Source organism: Pholcus phalangioides, unplaced genomic scaffold (assembly GCF_987345545.1).
Source record: "Pholcus phalangioides strain wild (caught in Gottingen) unplaced genomic scaffold, Ppha-v1.0 ptg000008l_1, whole genome shotgun sequence".
NCBI classification, from domain to species: domain Eukaryota; kingdom Metazoa; phylum Arthropoda; class Arachnida; order Araneae; family Pholcidae; genus Pholcus; species Pholcus phalangioides.
Genome location: NW_028301601.1, coordinates 10,713,377 through 10,725,858, shown reverse-complemented (window position 1 = coordinate 10,725,858; position 12,482 = coordinate 10,713,377). Strand labels below are relative to the sequence as shown.

At 43.8% G+C, this 12,482-nt stretch overlaps 1 protein-coding gene across 1 annotated transcript; it reads right to left on the bottom strand.

The window, feature by feature from the left end:
• Positions 1-2,532: 2,532 nt before the first annotated feature.
• LOC149083664 (cilia- and flagella-associated protein 299-like) lies at positions 2,533-3,204 on the bottom strand. The gene has a single exon (XM_089235216.1). The coding sequence runs from the start codon at positions 3,202-3,204 to the stop codon at positions 2,533-2,535; it is 672 nt and encodes a 223-aa protein (XP_089091342.1).
• Positions 3,205-12,482: the final 9,278 nt, after the last annotated feature.

Sequence of the window (12,482 nt, the reverse complement as noted above, 5' to 3'; positions counted from 1 at the left end):
CCCCTAAACAAACGTACATGTTGTTCCAGAATGATGTCCCGATAAATTTGGGCTTTCATGGTTCCGGTTTGAACATGCAGATCTGTTCTGGAACCCAGTATAATTCCACCCCAAACGAGCAATGCTGCACCACCGTAACGGTGTCGTCCAATGATGTTGTCTTGGTGGTAACGGGTACCTGGCGTTCTCCATATGAAAGTCCGACGTGAATCAGACTGCAAGCTAAACCTGGACCCGTCGGAAAACATCACGCAAGCCCACTGTGACGATGTCCACATTGCATGTTCTCTACTCCAGGCTAATCGCTGCCGACAGTGAGTTGCCGTGAGCGGAACAGGCCTGCATCTGACAGGCCTGCGAGCATATAGACCAATATCTCCCAAACGTCTGTACACGGTTTGCCTTGAAACTGTGGTACCCGTGGCTGCAGATAGCTGACGATCGGGGGCGACCTGTACTGTTACGTCTACTGACATTTCCGTTATCTTGGAATCGTTGCCAAAGCCTAGAGATGACACTTTGGGCAATTCCAAGTTCCTCGGATACTTCCATCTGAGTACGCCCACATTCCAGGCAGCCGATAATTCTACCACGTAAAAAATCATCCACATGCGTCCTCTGTGTCATAACTATTCGCTTATGGCACTGAGCGCCTTACAGAACTCTTGTGAACAATTTCACTTCTTTGCCACCATTCCTTATATACCCCCTCTTTCACTCTCGTCATTGTGACGTACTATCGGCATCATCTGGTGGCTTCCTGAAATTTGCATATCATTCTTGCAGATGTGTGTGATAATTCTACAGGTGAAATTTTTACTTTAGATTTCGATTTCCGTGTGATTCTGAAGTATCCTTAATTTATGGACACGAGTGTATATGCGATTATAATCAGTTTCTGTCAATTTCAATGTTATTTGAAAGCTAAGAACTCAGAATTTCTAAGTAATTCATTGCGATCCATCCTCTAAGCCAGCGGTTCTCAACCGGTGCTCCGTGTGCACTCTCTTAGGGCTCCGCGGCCGCTCGAGTAAAATAAAAAAACTGTAAATTTAAAAAAAAAATTAGAAATATTTTTAAAACATAAAAATAAATCAGGATCGTTGAGAAAAATATGTCAGGATCGCACATTTTTGGATCACTGGCGTAGGCCCGGGGCACATTCACAGATCACTTGAGTGACCCGCGACACAGTTCCAGAACACTCAAGTGGTACGTGGCACATTTAGAGAGATATCTTGACTGACACGTGCCACAGTTTTAGAGTACTTAAGCGGCCCCAGTGCGGTTCTATATCTTTCCACGTTATCCGTGGCCTGTGCCGTCTTAACGCATGCCCACCCGGGCATGGCCCGGGGCCCTCATAAAATTGAGATCTGATTAAAATTTACTAGAATTTACCAAGTAGGGTCTCAGAAAAACCACTTAGCCGGGGGGGGGCGTGATGTTCTTAAGACGGCCCTGCCTGTCCGAGGACTTAAGCGGCCCGGAGACATTTCCAGAGCATGAAGGATCCGCGAAACATTTAGAGATCACTAGAGTGGTTCTATAGGAGGACCTATTAATAGGGAGAATGTAAATTCAGGCGCTCACAAATTAGCGAAAGGTTTTTTTCGTTCTTGGCGCACCGAGTAAGATGCGATTAAAAATATTTCATATTTTTAAAACGGGTGGTTGATGATGTAAGCATCATCCAAATACCCCCCCCCCCTCCTTATGTCATCAAAGTCAGCAAATCGGCGGGCGCTGGGGAAGAAACCCCCCTCCCCCCCCATCGACTGACGTAATACTTGAATGACTCCTAAACAGTTTTTTTAAGAGGTGTTAAAAAAGTGGGAATCAGGGGCATTGACTGTTGTTTCACTCACTTTTTTTCCCGAATGGAAGCGGTAGTCCTAGATTCGTCTTGACACATGGTCCTATCGGGGGGGGGGGGGCTGGTAAATACCATGCTACTACTTGACAAGTTTGAAAATTCCTGGTTTTTAAGTGGCAGGTTTACTTCAAATATTTCCCTCATTTTTTAAGTAGCAGCCCCCTCCTTCGATTATCCTGCAGCCAGGCCCCCACGCCAGGATTTTTCACGGGTCCCCTCTACAGAGAATTTATGGATTGAGATAGAAAAAAAAATATACTGTATATAGAGGAATCGTCTCGTGTCCTTTGACTAGGATCTTTGATGGGCCCTCGATCGGATTTTTCACGGGCTTCGCCTTTATGAGTTTATAATGTGAAAAAAAGAAGATATATAAGAATTAAACCTGGCCCCTCTGAGTTGGAGCCCTGTCAGCCTCACCCTTCTGGGGGGGGGGGGGTCATGCTGCCGTGCAACAATTCGAATTGCAAGTAAAAATTGTATATACGAGGTGGATAAATACAAGAGTGTTATTGAACTAGTGTGTAATTTATTTCTTTATTTGCTGGAGTTGGCTGCCTATTGAACGATTTATAGGCCAAATCGATATGGAATATAGGGGGCGTATCTTGAGCGGTAATAGCCTCGGGTGCCCCGAGTCACGTTCACGCGAAGACTCATTGCTTCACCAAGTGGTCGAACAGGATGACGCGGTCGTAACTGGGATCGTTGACGTAAGTCACGGACGTCTGCGACGTGTTCTTGCCGACGTCTGCGTGATCGACGAAGATGGTCTGCCGATCCCTCTTGCAGACGAACCTCAGTCCCGACCCGTCACCGGCGACGACCGAGAAGTTCGCAGACTCGTTGTGGCGGGCTCTCATCGTGGAGAAGTTGTAGTGGCTGAGGTCGGAAGACTTCCTCGGCCGGAATCTCTTCTCGCCGGCGTAGTAGCTGTCCCAGTTGCGCTGTTCGCTACGCAACCTGTGTGCGAAGTCGATGTACCCGGAGACCTGCTGGCCATCGGGATTGACGTCACGCAGGTAGATGATGGTAAACGACACGTTGTCCATGTTGTCCGTCTCTCGGTTGGCCAGTTCTCTCATGAGGGGCTGGTCGACCGAACACCTCACCGGTCTTTTCCTCAGGGACAAGAGACGTCTGTTGGCGAACTTGTCCTCGACCGCTTTTCTGGCTTTCTCGTACTCGTTCCGGCTGACGATTTTTCTGGACTTCGACAGGCTCAGTTCCGCTAATTTCAGCGCCTGCTGCTCGTCCTCGAGCATGACGATGTCCTGCTCATGCAGGATGGAACGGAGATAGTCGTCGTACGAGGCGAATTCCGACATCTTGGCTATTTTAGTCTGAGGCGATCAAGAGAGGTATCGGGGAATATGAAAGACGCTCAACGAATCTTACAATTTTGTGAGCACTGTGGTCATTTTGAGAGGTTATTACGGGCGGCCATTGTGTGCAGATCTAGTTTTGTAATACGGCATTGTGGTAAATATCTTGATTCGGTGGACAAATTATTAAGGGTAAAATTGCCTTTGCAACGGCTAACACCGCTGCAACTGCTCTTTTTCGCTTCGTAGGTGATGGTTTCTTCTGCTGTGTTTTTATGATCTTTCAAAATTTTTCTCTCATATCAGATGGTGTTTCGATCCCAAGACCGAACCTACGCTCGTCAGTGGCAGTGGATTAGGGCGAAGTTGGTTTTCTGTAGTTTTCCAACTTCCAAGTGCGAATGCGGGACGTCCACCCATTTGAAAAAGCCTCTCCGCAGAGAGTAGGCAGACCTTCAACACGATACTTTCATAACAAGAACATTCAGACATCTACTACTACTGCACCTTACATGCACCTCGTAAACGTTCTTCTGAGGAATTTCCAACGAATCGGTCCATGTCGAAAAGTGTTGTGTGCGTGTATCAAGTGTGGCTCAAACAAGTTAATGATGTCGGAGTTTCTTAGATCGGCGATGTCCGACAGCATCTAATCTGAGAGATTGGAGATCATTATAAATAAATCAAATAAATTAATGTGGGCATAAACAACGTTAAGGCCACACCAGGGTCGCTCTTGCCAGACTCGGGGTCGGTTGCGAAAGTAATAGCGAGGCCAGAGGCGTCTTGATAATTTCGAGGTCCCCCCTCTCCCCCCTTCTCAGCCCGAATATAGATTGGGAGAATATTCTGCGGGAGAAGGGAATCGAAAATTCAGAAAATGATAATCATGAATAAATAAATGAAAAAAGGGGGGGGGGGTAAATAATTCATTGTTACAATATTTCTGTTAAATATCTGTTTATTTATGATTAATACATCAATTTCTGAGCGTAAATGATGTAAATAGCATTTATACAATATTTATGCAAGGCAAATAATTTATTTAGAGCCGAAATACTTATTTCCCTGTAAATTGCGCCATGTTGGCGATGAACTCAGCGAGTTTGGCGACAACGCAGAGTTTTGTGGCCGTTCAAGTATTACGTACGCAGCTTTTTTAGCCATTTTTGACCCCCCCCCGTCAGCAAACGTCAGCAAAACTCTGAACCCCCCTCCCCCCCATTGTCAGCAAAATTTCGTTAGGTCTGCCCCCTACCTCCTAACGCATATTGGAATCAGACGTACGCAAGGATGGGTCCCTGACTTCTTGACGGGAAGAGAGATGGGAGACGGAATATATATATTCTCCCAAACGACCACACTATTATGAATTACCAGAAGAATATTCTTATCGTAAAATAATAAGAATTATTCTCAAGTTATTTATATAGATTATTTATCATGATGTGCATGTTATTACAAATATTCTTGAGAATATTCTGTGGAAGGACTATTATAAATAACTTGAGAATAATTCTTATCATTTCCGATAATGAGTACTTTTACAAGGATATCTATATAGAACCTCTGACAATAAAGTTCGGTGAATGAAGTCAGAACGGCCGATCTGGCGACAGTGGCGAAGCAAAACGCTGCACATGCGTAGCGGCAGGTGTTGACCATCTGCCGCCACCGTTGTTCAGTTGAGCGTCGTTTGTGTTCCGTGAAAGACTTGTTTTACAAAGTGCTTGTTTAGTGCGTTGGTTCTTAACTGAGAACAGGAAAATCCACAAGGAATTTCTACCTGAGGGAACGACGATGAATGCTGCAAGGTACATTGAAATTTTGACCCGTTTCATGAAACGTCTACGCAGGGTACGACCTCAGTACGCACAACAAGGTTCGTGGTTTCTTGTTCACGGCAATGCTCGCCCTCACACAGCCAATATCGTCAAACAGTTCCTGACAAAAAAGGAAGGTGGTGCAAATTGAACATCCACCATACTCGCCAGATCTCAATCCTCCAGACTTCTTCCTGTTCCCACGACTCAAACTCGCTTTGAAAGGAAAGAGATTTGACGATATTCCTGACATCCAACGAGGCTTTTGAACTCCATCCCAAAAGAAGACTTCTTGCAAAGTTTCCAGGACATGCATAGGAGATCTCAGCTGTGCATAGTAATGGGAGGTGACTATTTCGAAGGACAGTAAGGGAACTTTCGTTAACATTTCATCTACGTTAATGTTACACGACTATTCACCAAACTTTATTGTCAGAGGTTGTATATAAAATTGATTTTTTCTGTCTGTGTGTGTATTCTCTATACAAATCTACAATTTTACATCGATCGTCGCCAAATTTTGCATATATACAGGGGTGGGAACTCTGCGCCAATTGCTCCGCACTGCGCCAAAACTAATATCTTGCGCCATCCTGCTCCAATAGCGTATTTTCGCATTTTTCTGCGCCAAATAGCGAATTTTGCTTCAGTATGCCCGAAATTTCGGAAAGGACGCCAAAAAAATTTGGGCTTTCCATCGCGAAACCCCGATATTGTCCGTGATCGTGGAACTGAAGGTGGCTTGCAATGCCTTTCAGCTTTAAAGTGCAAATTCGAGTGTATCCGTTAAAAAAAAAAAGTCGTCACTGGAAGCAGCAGAAATTACTGTAGTCGATTGTCATTGTGTTAAATCCCGATGTTTCGTGAAAAAAATTTTCATTCCGGGAGTAAAAAGCGCATGTCCGCCGAATTACGGATGTTAGTTTAGAAACTTTGCCGAATAACTAGCGTTAAATCGCTAATTTTGCCGAATAACGAGCGTTAAATCGCTAGTTTTGCCGAATAACGAGCGTTAAATCGTCAATGTCGCCAAATAACGAGCGTTAAATCATCAATCTCGCCAAATAGCGAGCGTTAAATCGTCAATCTCGCCAAATAACGAGCGTTAAATCGTCAATCTCGCCAAATAGCGAGTGTCAGATCGCCAATCTCGCCAGATAATGAGTGCTGAATCGCCAAACATCGAGTTGATTGTTACGAAATTCTCTCCCATTTTGCAACAATTTCTTTCCAAGTATAAAAAAATTAAAAACTTATAAAATTTTTTTAGCTCATTTGAAGTGCTGCTGTTCAAGGCAGCAAATAGTGCCCACAGTAAGTAAAAATCATCTTAAATAGACGGGTGCAAAAAATTTTATGATAGCCGCTCTTTCAAACAAGGTGTCAAAAGCCTAAAACACAAAAATCAAGCTGACGAAAAGATGTTTGATAACAAAATACAGTGCAGTTTATTTTGGAAAGGGTTGAGGGTTAACGAAAATATTCTTGTTAATTTCACTGTTCCAATTTATAAATATCTGCTCCGAATCTCATATTTTGCTGCTCCAAATCCAGAATTTGCTGCTCCAAAACTGCTCCAAATCCTGAATTTTACTGCTCCAAAGCTGCTCCGAAATGGACTTAGTCACTTCCCACCCCTGATATATACCAAATGGGACCCGACTTGAACGATAGGCTACTTTAAATTTTCGGCAGAGCAGGGCAAATGCCCCAAACGGGCAAAAAAACTGTCGGGCAACAATGGTTTTTGGGCCTCTGTGCGATCGTGGGGGCATCGTCTGGACTCTCATCTAGAGGATCGAGGTTCTAGGTACCGTGGTGGTCGGCTGAAGTTCGTTTTCTGCAGTTTCCGAACTTTGAGGCGCGAATGAGAGCCGGTATCATATTTGGAAAAAAATAAATAAATTGGAGCTATACCTCTAAGACGAACAGTTGATGAGACAAAGACCGCATTAGCACTTACGGGATGGTTTACGGAAACTCTGCTCCCGACATTTCACTTACGACGTTCCGTCAACATCTCGCCCCCGGCACGTTTCGTCCACGGTACATTTCGCAGCCGACAATGTCGCCACTGAAATTTCGCCCCTGACAATTCGCCTACCAGACCATATGAGCGCTTGAGTGACCTATTGAGTCACTCTATCAGTGATCAAGGCTGTTGGACACTTTACCTTAAGACATTTCTCGTTCTCTGACCATATGAATGACCGTATGAATGACGGTATGAGTGAACATATCTATGATAATATGAGGGTCACTAATGTAATCAATCACTTGGTCAGTCACTTGGTCACTCATACGGACAATCACATACTTGGATACTCATACGGTCAATCACTTAGTCATTCATACGGTTGATCACTCAGTAACTCACTTGGTCATTCATACGGTCGATCACTCAGTAACTCACTTGGTCATTCATACGGTCGATCACTTAGTAACTCACTTGGTCATTCATACGGTCGATCACTCAGTAACTCACTTGGTCATTCATATGGGGCCGTTCAAGTATTACGTAAGCAAATTTTTAGCCATTTTTGACCCCCTCCCCCCTTGTCAGCAAAATTTCGTCACCAGCTCTGAATCCTAACTCATATTTTCATAAAGGGTGGTTGATGACGTAAGCATTATCCAAACCCCCCTCCCCCCCCTTGTCATCAAAAGTCAGCAAATCGGAAACCCCCTTCCCCCATCGATGATGACGTAATACTTGAACGGCCTCCTATGGTCAATCACTCAGTAACTCACTAGATCATTCATATGTTCAATCACTCATGTGGTCTATTGATCAGTCACTCATATGATCAATCACTTAGTCACTTAGCCAATCATATGAATGACTGTATGAGTGAACATGTGAATGATAATATGATGGTCACACATATGGTCAACCACTCGGTCAGTCACTTCGTCACTCATATGAGCAATCACTGAAGCACTCACTTGGACACTCATACGGTGACTCACTTCGTCATTCAGACGGTCGATCACTCAGTCACTCGGTCGCTTATACGGTCAATCACTCAGTCACTCACTTGGTCACACATATAGGCAATCACTAGGTCACTCATTTGGTCGCTCATACAGTCAATCACTCGTTCACTCATACGCACAATCACTCATTCACTCATACGCACAATCACTCGTTCACTCATACGCACAATCACTCGTTCACTCATACGCACAATCACTCGTTCACTCATACGCACAATCACTCGTTCACTCATACGCACAATCACTCTGTCACTCACTTGTTCAAGCATAAGGTTAGTCACTCAGTCACTCATACAGTCAATCACTCACTTGTACACTCACTTGGTCATTGGTATGGTCAATCACTCGGTGTCTAACTTGGCCACTCATACGGTCAATCACTTGGTGACTCATATGGCCACTCATTTGATCATTCACACGATCACCCAGGGGCGGTCTTAGGGCAATGCGACCGGTGCAGTTGCACCGGGCGTCAAAGGAGAAGATGCGCCGAAACGCGTTAGACATACATTACTAGAAAAATATCTTTAAGATACGCGTTTGAAAAAATACCTGTAAAATATACATGAAAAATGACTGAGAGGAGAAAAGAAATTGGAGGTTTAAGTGTATATGATATTACGGTTATTTTTCGAAAAGAAAAGAATCGACGGGTAGTGCACCTATATACGTACAGTACATAGCGATTTTGATCAGATGAAAATACTCTCTCGAGCTCTTTTCGTTCATTCCTGTGGGAGATTTTGGGGGAGACGCAATTTCTTCCTCTTTTTTTTGGTGCAGTAAAAAATAAAAATAATGGAGGAATCGCCCTCGCGGTCTAACAATTTCTCTACCACCGAGACCAAAAGTGTTTGCCTGTGTTGTGACGAGTATTACAGGAATTGAAGGTGTCTTCTGATGTGGGAAAGATATTGAGCCCGAGGCCATTCATGCCTCTCTCTTCCCGACTTGTATTACTTTTACTATTAAAAACGCAGAATCGAATAACCAATGCCGTACAGTATTTCGTAAAAACAATATTGAAGGAATATTTAAAAAAAAACAAAAAAACGAATGAATTGGAACCTATTTTTTTTTTGCTGACCATTTTAAATAGGGATCCTGTACTTGGGCCTCGTTCCTACTTGTCACGCGAGGGGAAGAAAATGCGCTCACACGAGAAAACCCATGCACTTTGGAGCCCCCGATCACTGGCCAGACTTCATTAGTAGTTCAACCAGGGGCAGCTCGGTGGCACTGGGTGTGCTCTAGAAGAGCGTCAAACCTGAAGTGAAAGGGCAAAAAAAAAAAAAAAAATTTGGAGGGGCGTCAAAGTCCGAGGTAAAAATGGGAAAATGATTTCTGCCCGCTCTAGGAGGAGCGCCAAACGCAAAAAAAACAAAAATTCGACATGTTATGACATAAAATATCGCTGTTCCTTTGAACGCATCAAAACGAAGCGATTGAAACAAAAGTTTTTTTAATTGGAGAGCTCGGGGGGCAGAAATAGGTCCCGCTAAGGTAGAGTCTGGGGGGGGGGGGGGTTTGTCTCGAGCCGCCCCTGAGTGCACCGTATATGTGTGTGAACCGTACAGATTGAGTGGTGTTTCGTCGCCATTAAAAGGAGATGTAGAAAGAACAGTTGTAACTAACAGTAACTTCAGTTGGAAGTTACAATTAGCTGAGCGAATTCGAAATAATAGAACCATAGATCGAACTCTCCCTTTTAGAACAGCCGGCTCTGTAGAAATCTCACAAACACCAATCATCTCGGTAAGTTTGATCAATTTTGCAACATTTATCACTTTTACCGGCGATTATGCATAATCCTTTTAGACCTTGTATGCACAAATGTGGCGGTTGCTTCTTTTCACTTTACATATTCTCTTTTTAACCTCAGGGATGTTCAGCCCAAACTTCAAAGAATTGTGCGTTATCATTGAGATTAAAGCCGAAGTCCCTGAGGTTGAAAAAAAATCTGCAGAGAGAAAAAAAAAACCCCTTCTCAATGTCGTCTTAACGCATGGGCCCAACCGGGTGCGGCCCGGAAGCCTCAAGAGTAGAGGGGCCTCACGAAAATGAGACCTAGTTAAAATTTTTTAGAATTTACTAGGTAGGGCCTCAGAAAAACCACTTGGCCCGGGGGCGCCCCATGATGCTCTTAAGACGGCCGTGCCCCTTCCCAGGACCGTAGTGTGCTTCTAACCCCCTAGTAGTGCTACGTAGATCGGGCGTCCGCACTAAGCCAATACCACTTATAGAACAAGACCTCCACACGAAGCTTGTGACGTCAATGAAGAATGACATTTTTCCTATTGCCATTGGATATACTGCAAAAAAAAAAAAAAAAAAAAAAAAAAAATGGATATACCGTAAAGATATCGTATGCGCGTCGGCCTGCTATATATATCCAATGGCAATAGGTGAAATGGCCTTCTTCCGTGACGTCACGAGATTCGTGCAGAGGATTTGTTCAATAGGTGGTGTTAACAAAGCCCGATGTCGATATAGTGGCTTCGGGGGAAGCCCGTAGCCACCAAGTCGATCTCTACGGAGGAGCGAACCGGCCCAGGGCGGAAACGTAGCCTCGAGAGCTGTCGCCACCAGTACAATTGTCAAATCATAACAATGTTGCCGCTGCAAACTACCAACGCACATAGGGAGGGGTATTTGTTGGATGTAGCTGATCAAAAATATTTTTAGCGGGGAAAAGTGTAGTAAATCGTATATTACATTCGTTTATCACATTATAACACTTTTGAAGTAGTTTTTCTTTGGAAAATATATTTTTCCCGCCTAAACTGAGTTTTGAAAAACGTACTTTTGGCCAGCTACATCGGAAAAATAGCTCTATGTGCACTGTTGCAGCAGTGCTTTTGCACTAAAATTTAGTTAAAACTTTTATTTTTAAGTAAATTATGTATATTATTTTTTTCGTCTAAGCATTAATTTTTTACAATAGTGCAATTAGGCCGTGGAACCCCATAAAAAAGCCACGGATCCCTGGGATCCAGGCACCCCTAATTGTCAGGGCTGTAGTGTAACTTCTCGGGGCCCCGGGCAGACATTTTTTTCTCGGTGTCATTTGAAAATGAAAAATTATACAAAATAAGTGTACATTTTTTGTTCCCCCCCCCCCATTCGGATTGTGTCCTGGTTGCCCAGCCTATTTACGGCCCTGCTAATTGGGAGTCACTGCCCTGTAGCCATGGCCCCCCACATCCTGCAGCAGGGCCCTAGACTGGGATCTTTGGTGGGCCCCTGGCCAGTTTCTTTAAGGGCAAGCACATTCTATAGTGAATTTATAGAGTGAAAAAAAAATGATGAGAATCAGGGTCGGCTCGTGAAGGAAGCGCGCAGGCGCATGACCCCCACCCCCTGAAAATTACGTCATTAATTTAATTCTTTGAATGTATTTGATACCAACTTATAATACCATTGAATTTCTTTCTTAATTTTTTTTAAATGAATTTTTATAAATTAGAAAAGAAAATTTTTCGGAAGCATTGATGAAAAACAAAGTCCCGTAAAATACGGGTCATATGGTCAAGGTTCGGCAGCGAATTTAATTATCTATGAATTGGGAAGGAAGTGTTTTTGCCTCTAATGTATAACCGCCTCACTTCTACACATATAACTTCTCAAGGTTTGTTTCTCTGCGCCTCCTATTATTTCGCGCCCTGTGCACAGGCCGCACTGCCCTAAGACCGTCACGACGAGTTTTTTTATTGAAAAATTCGTTTCTATAATTTTGATGTTGGTTTATATACTAGTTCTTTTTTGGAAAATAATGCAGTAGTTCCAGCTGGAATTTGCAATTTCTCGCATCAGAATTGAATGCAAGAAATTTCCAAAATTCCCTAAAGATAAATTTCCCGTCGACAGAGTAGGAGAAAAAGTGACAATGAACTATTAAGAATATGGGAGAACGTCTGTCTAAGTGCTTACAATGAAAGCTGTCTTTCCAATTTACCAACAATGGGCGCAATTTCCCATAAAAGACGAGGCAGCGAGTGTGTTGGGATCAGACTCTCATTTAACCTTGGTGGAATTCGTGTATTTGGTCTAGTCACATAAAAACATGCACACAGAAAAGCGTGCGCTCACACATTCACGCACTCGCACCTATAACACATACAACCGCCACCACGCCACGTGTGTCAGCCATTGCAGGTCGAGAACTCTCAAGGATGTTAGTGTAAAGTGTCAAGAAGTTCTATAAGCTAATTGTCACGCGATTTGTTTTACACTAGCGGAGGAGACACAGGGTTTTATAGCAATGGACCAGACCGGGGAACAAGTTGCCCGGAATCGCGGTACCCCTCGGGCGGTGATGCCTTAGAAGGTGAGTACATTTTTCCAGTGGATGACTTGTTTTCCGGAGGAGATCGACGCTCACATCTAGGGAGATGTGGAATTCTCGCAGTGGTGTGCACTGCTTGAGATATTCCCCTGGTTCTAAGTCCTGTCTGAGTTCAA

Excerpts from the sequence above, each read along its gene's own strand:
- LOC149083664 (XM_089235216.1), bottom strand. The coding sequence starts at position 3,204 with ATGTCGGAATTCGCCTCGTACGACGACTATCTCCGTTCCATCCTGCAT.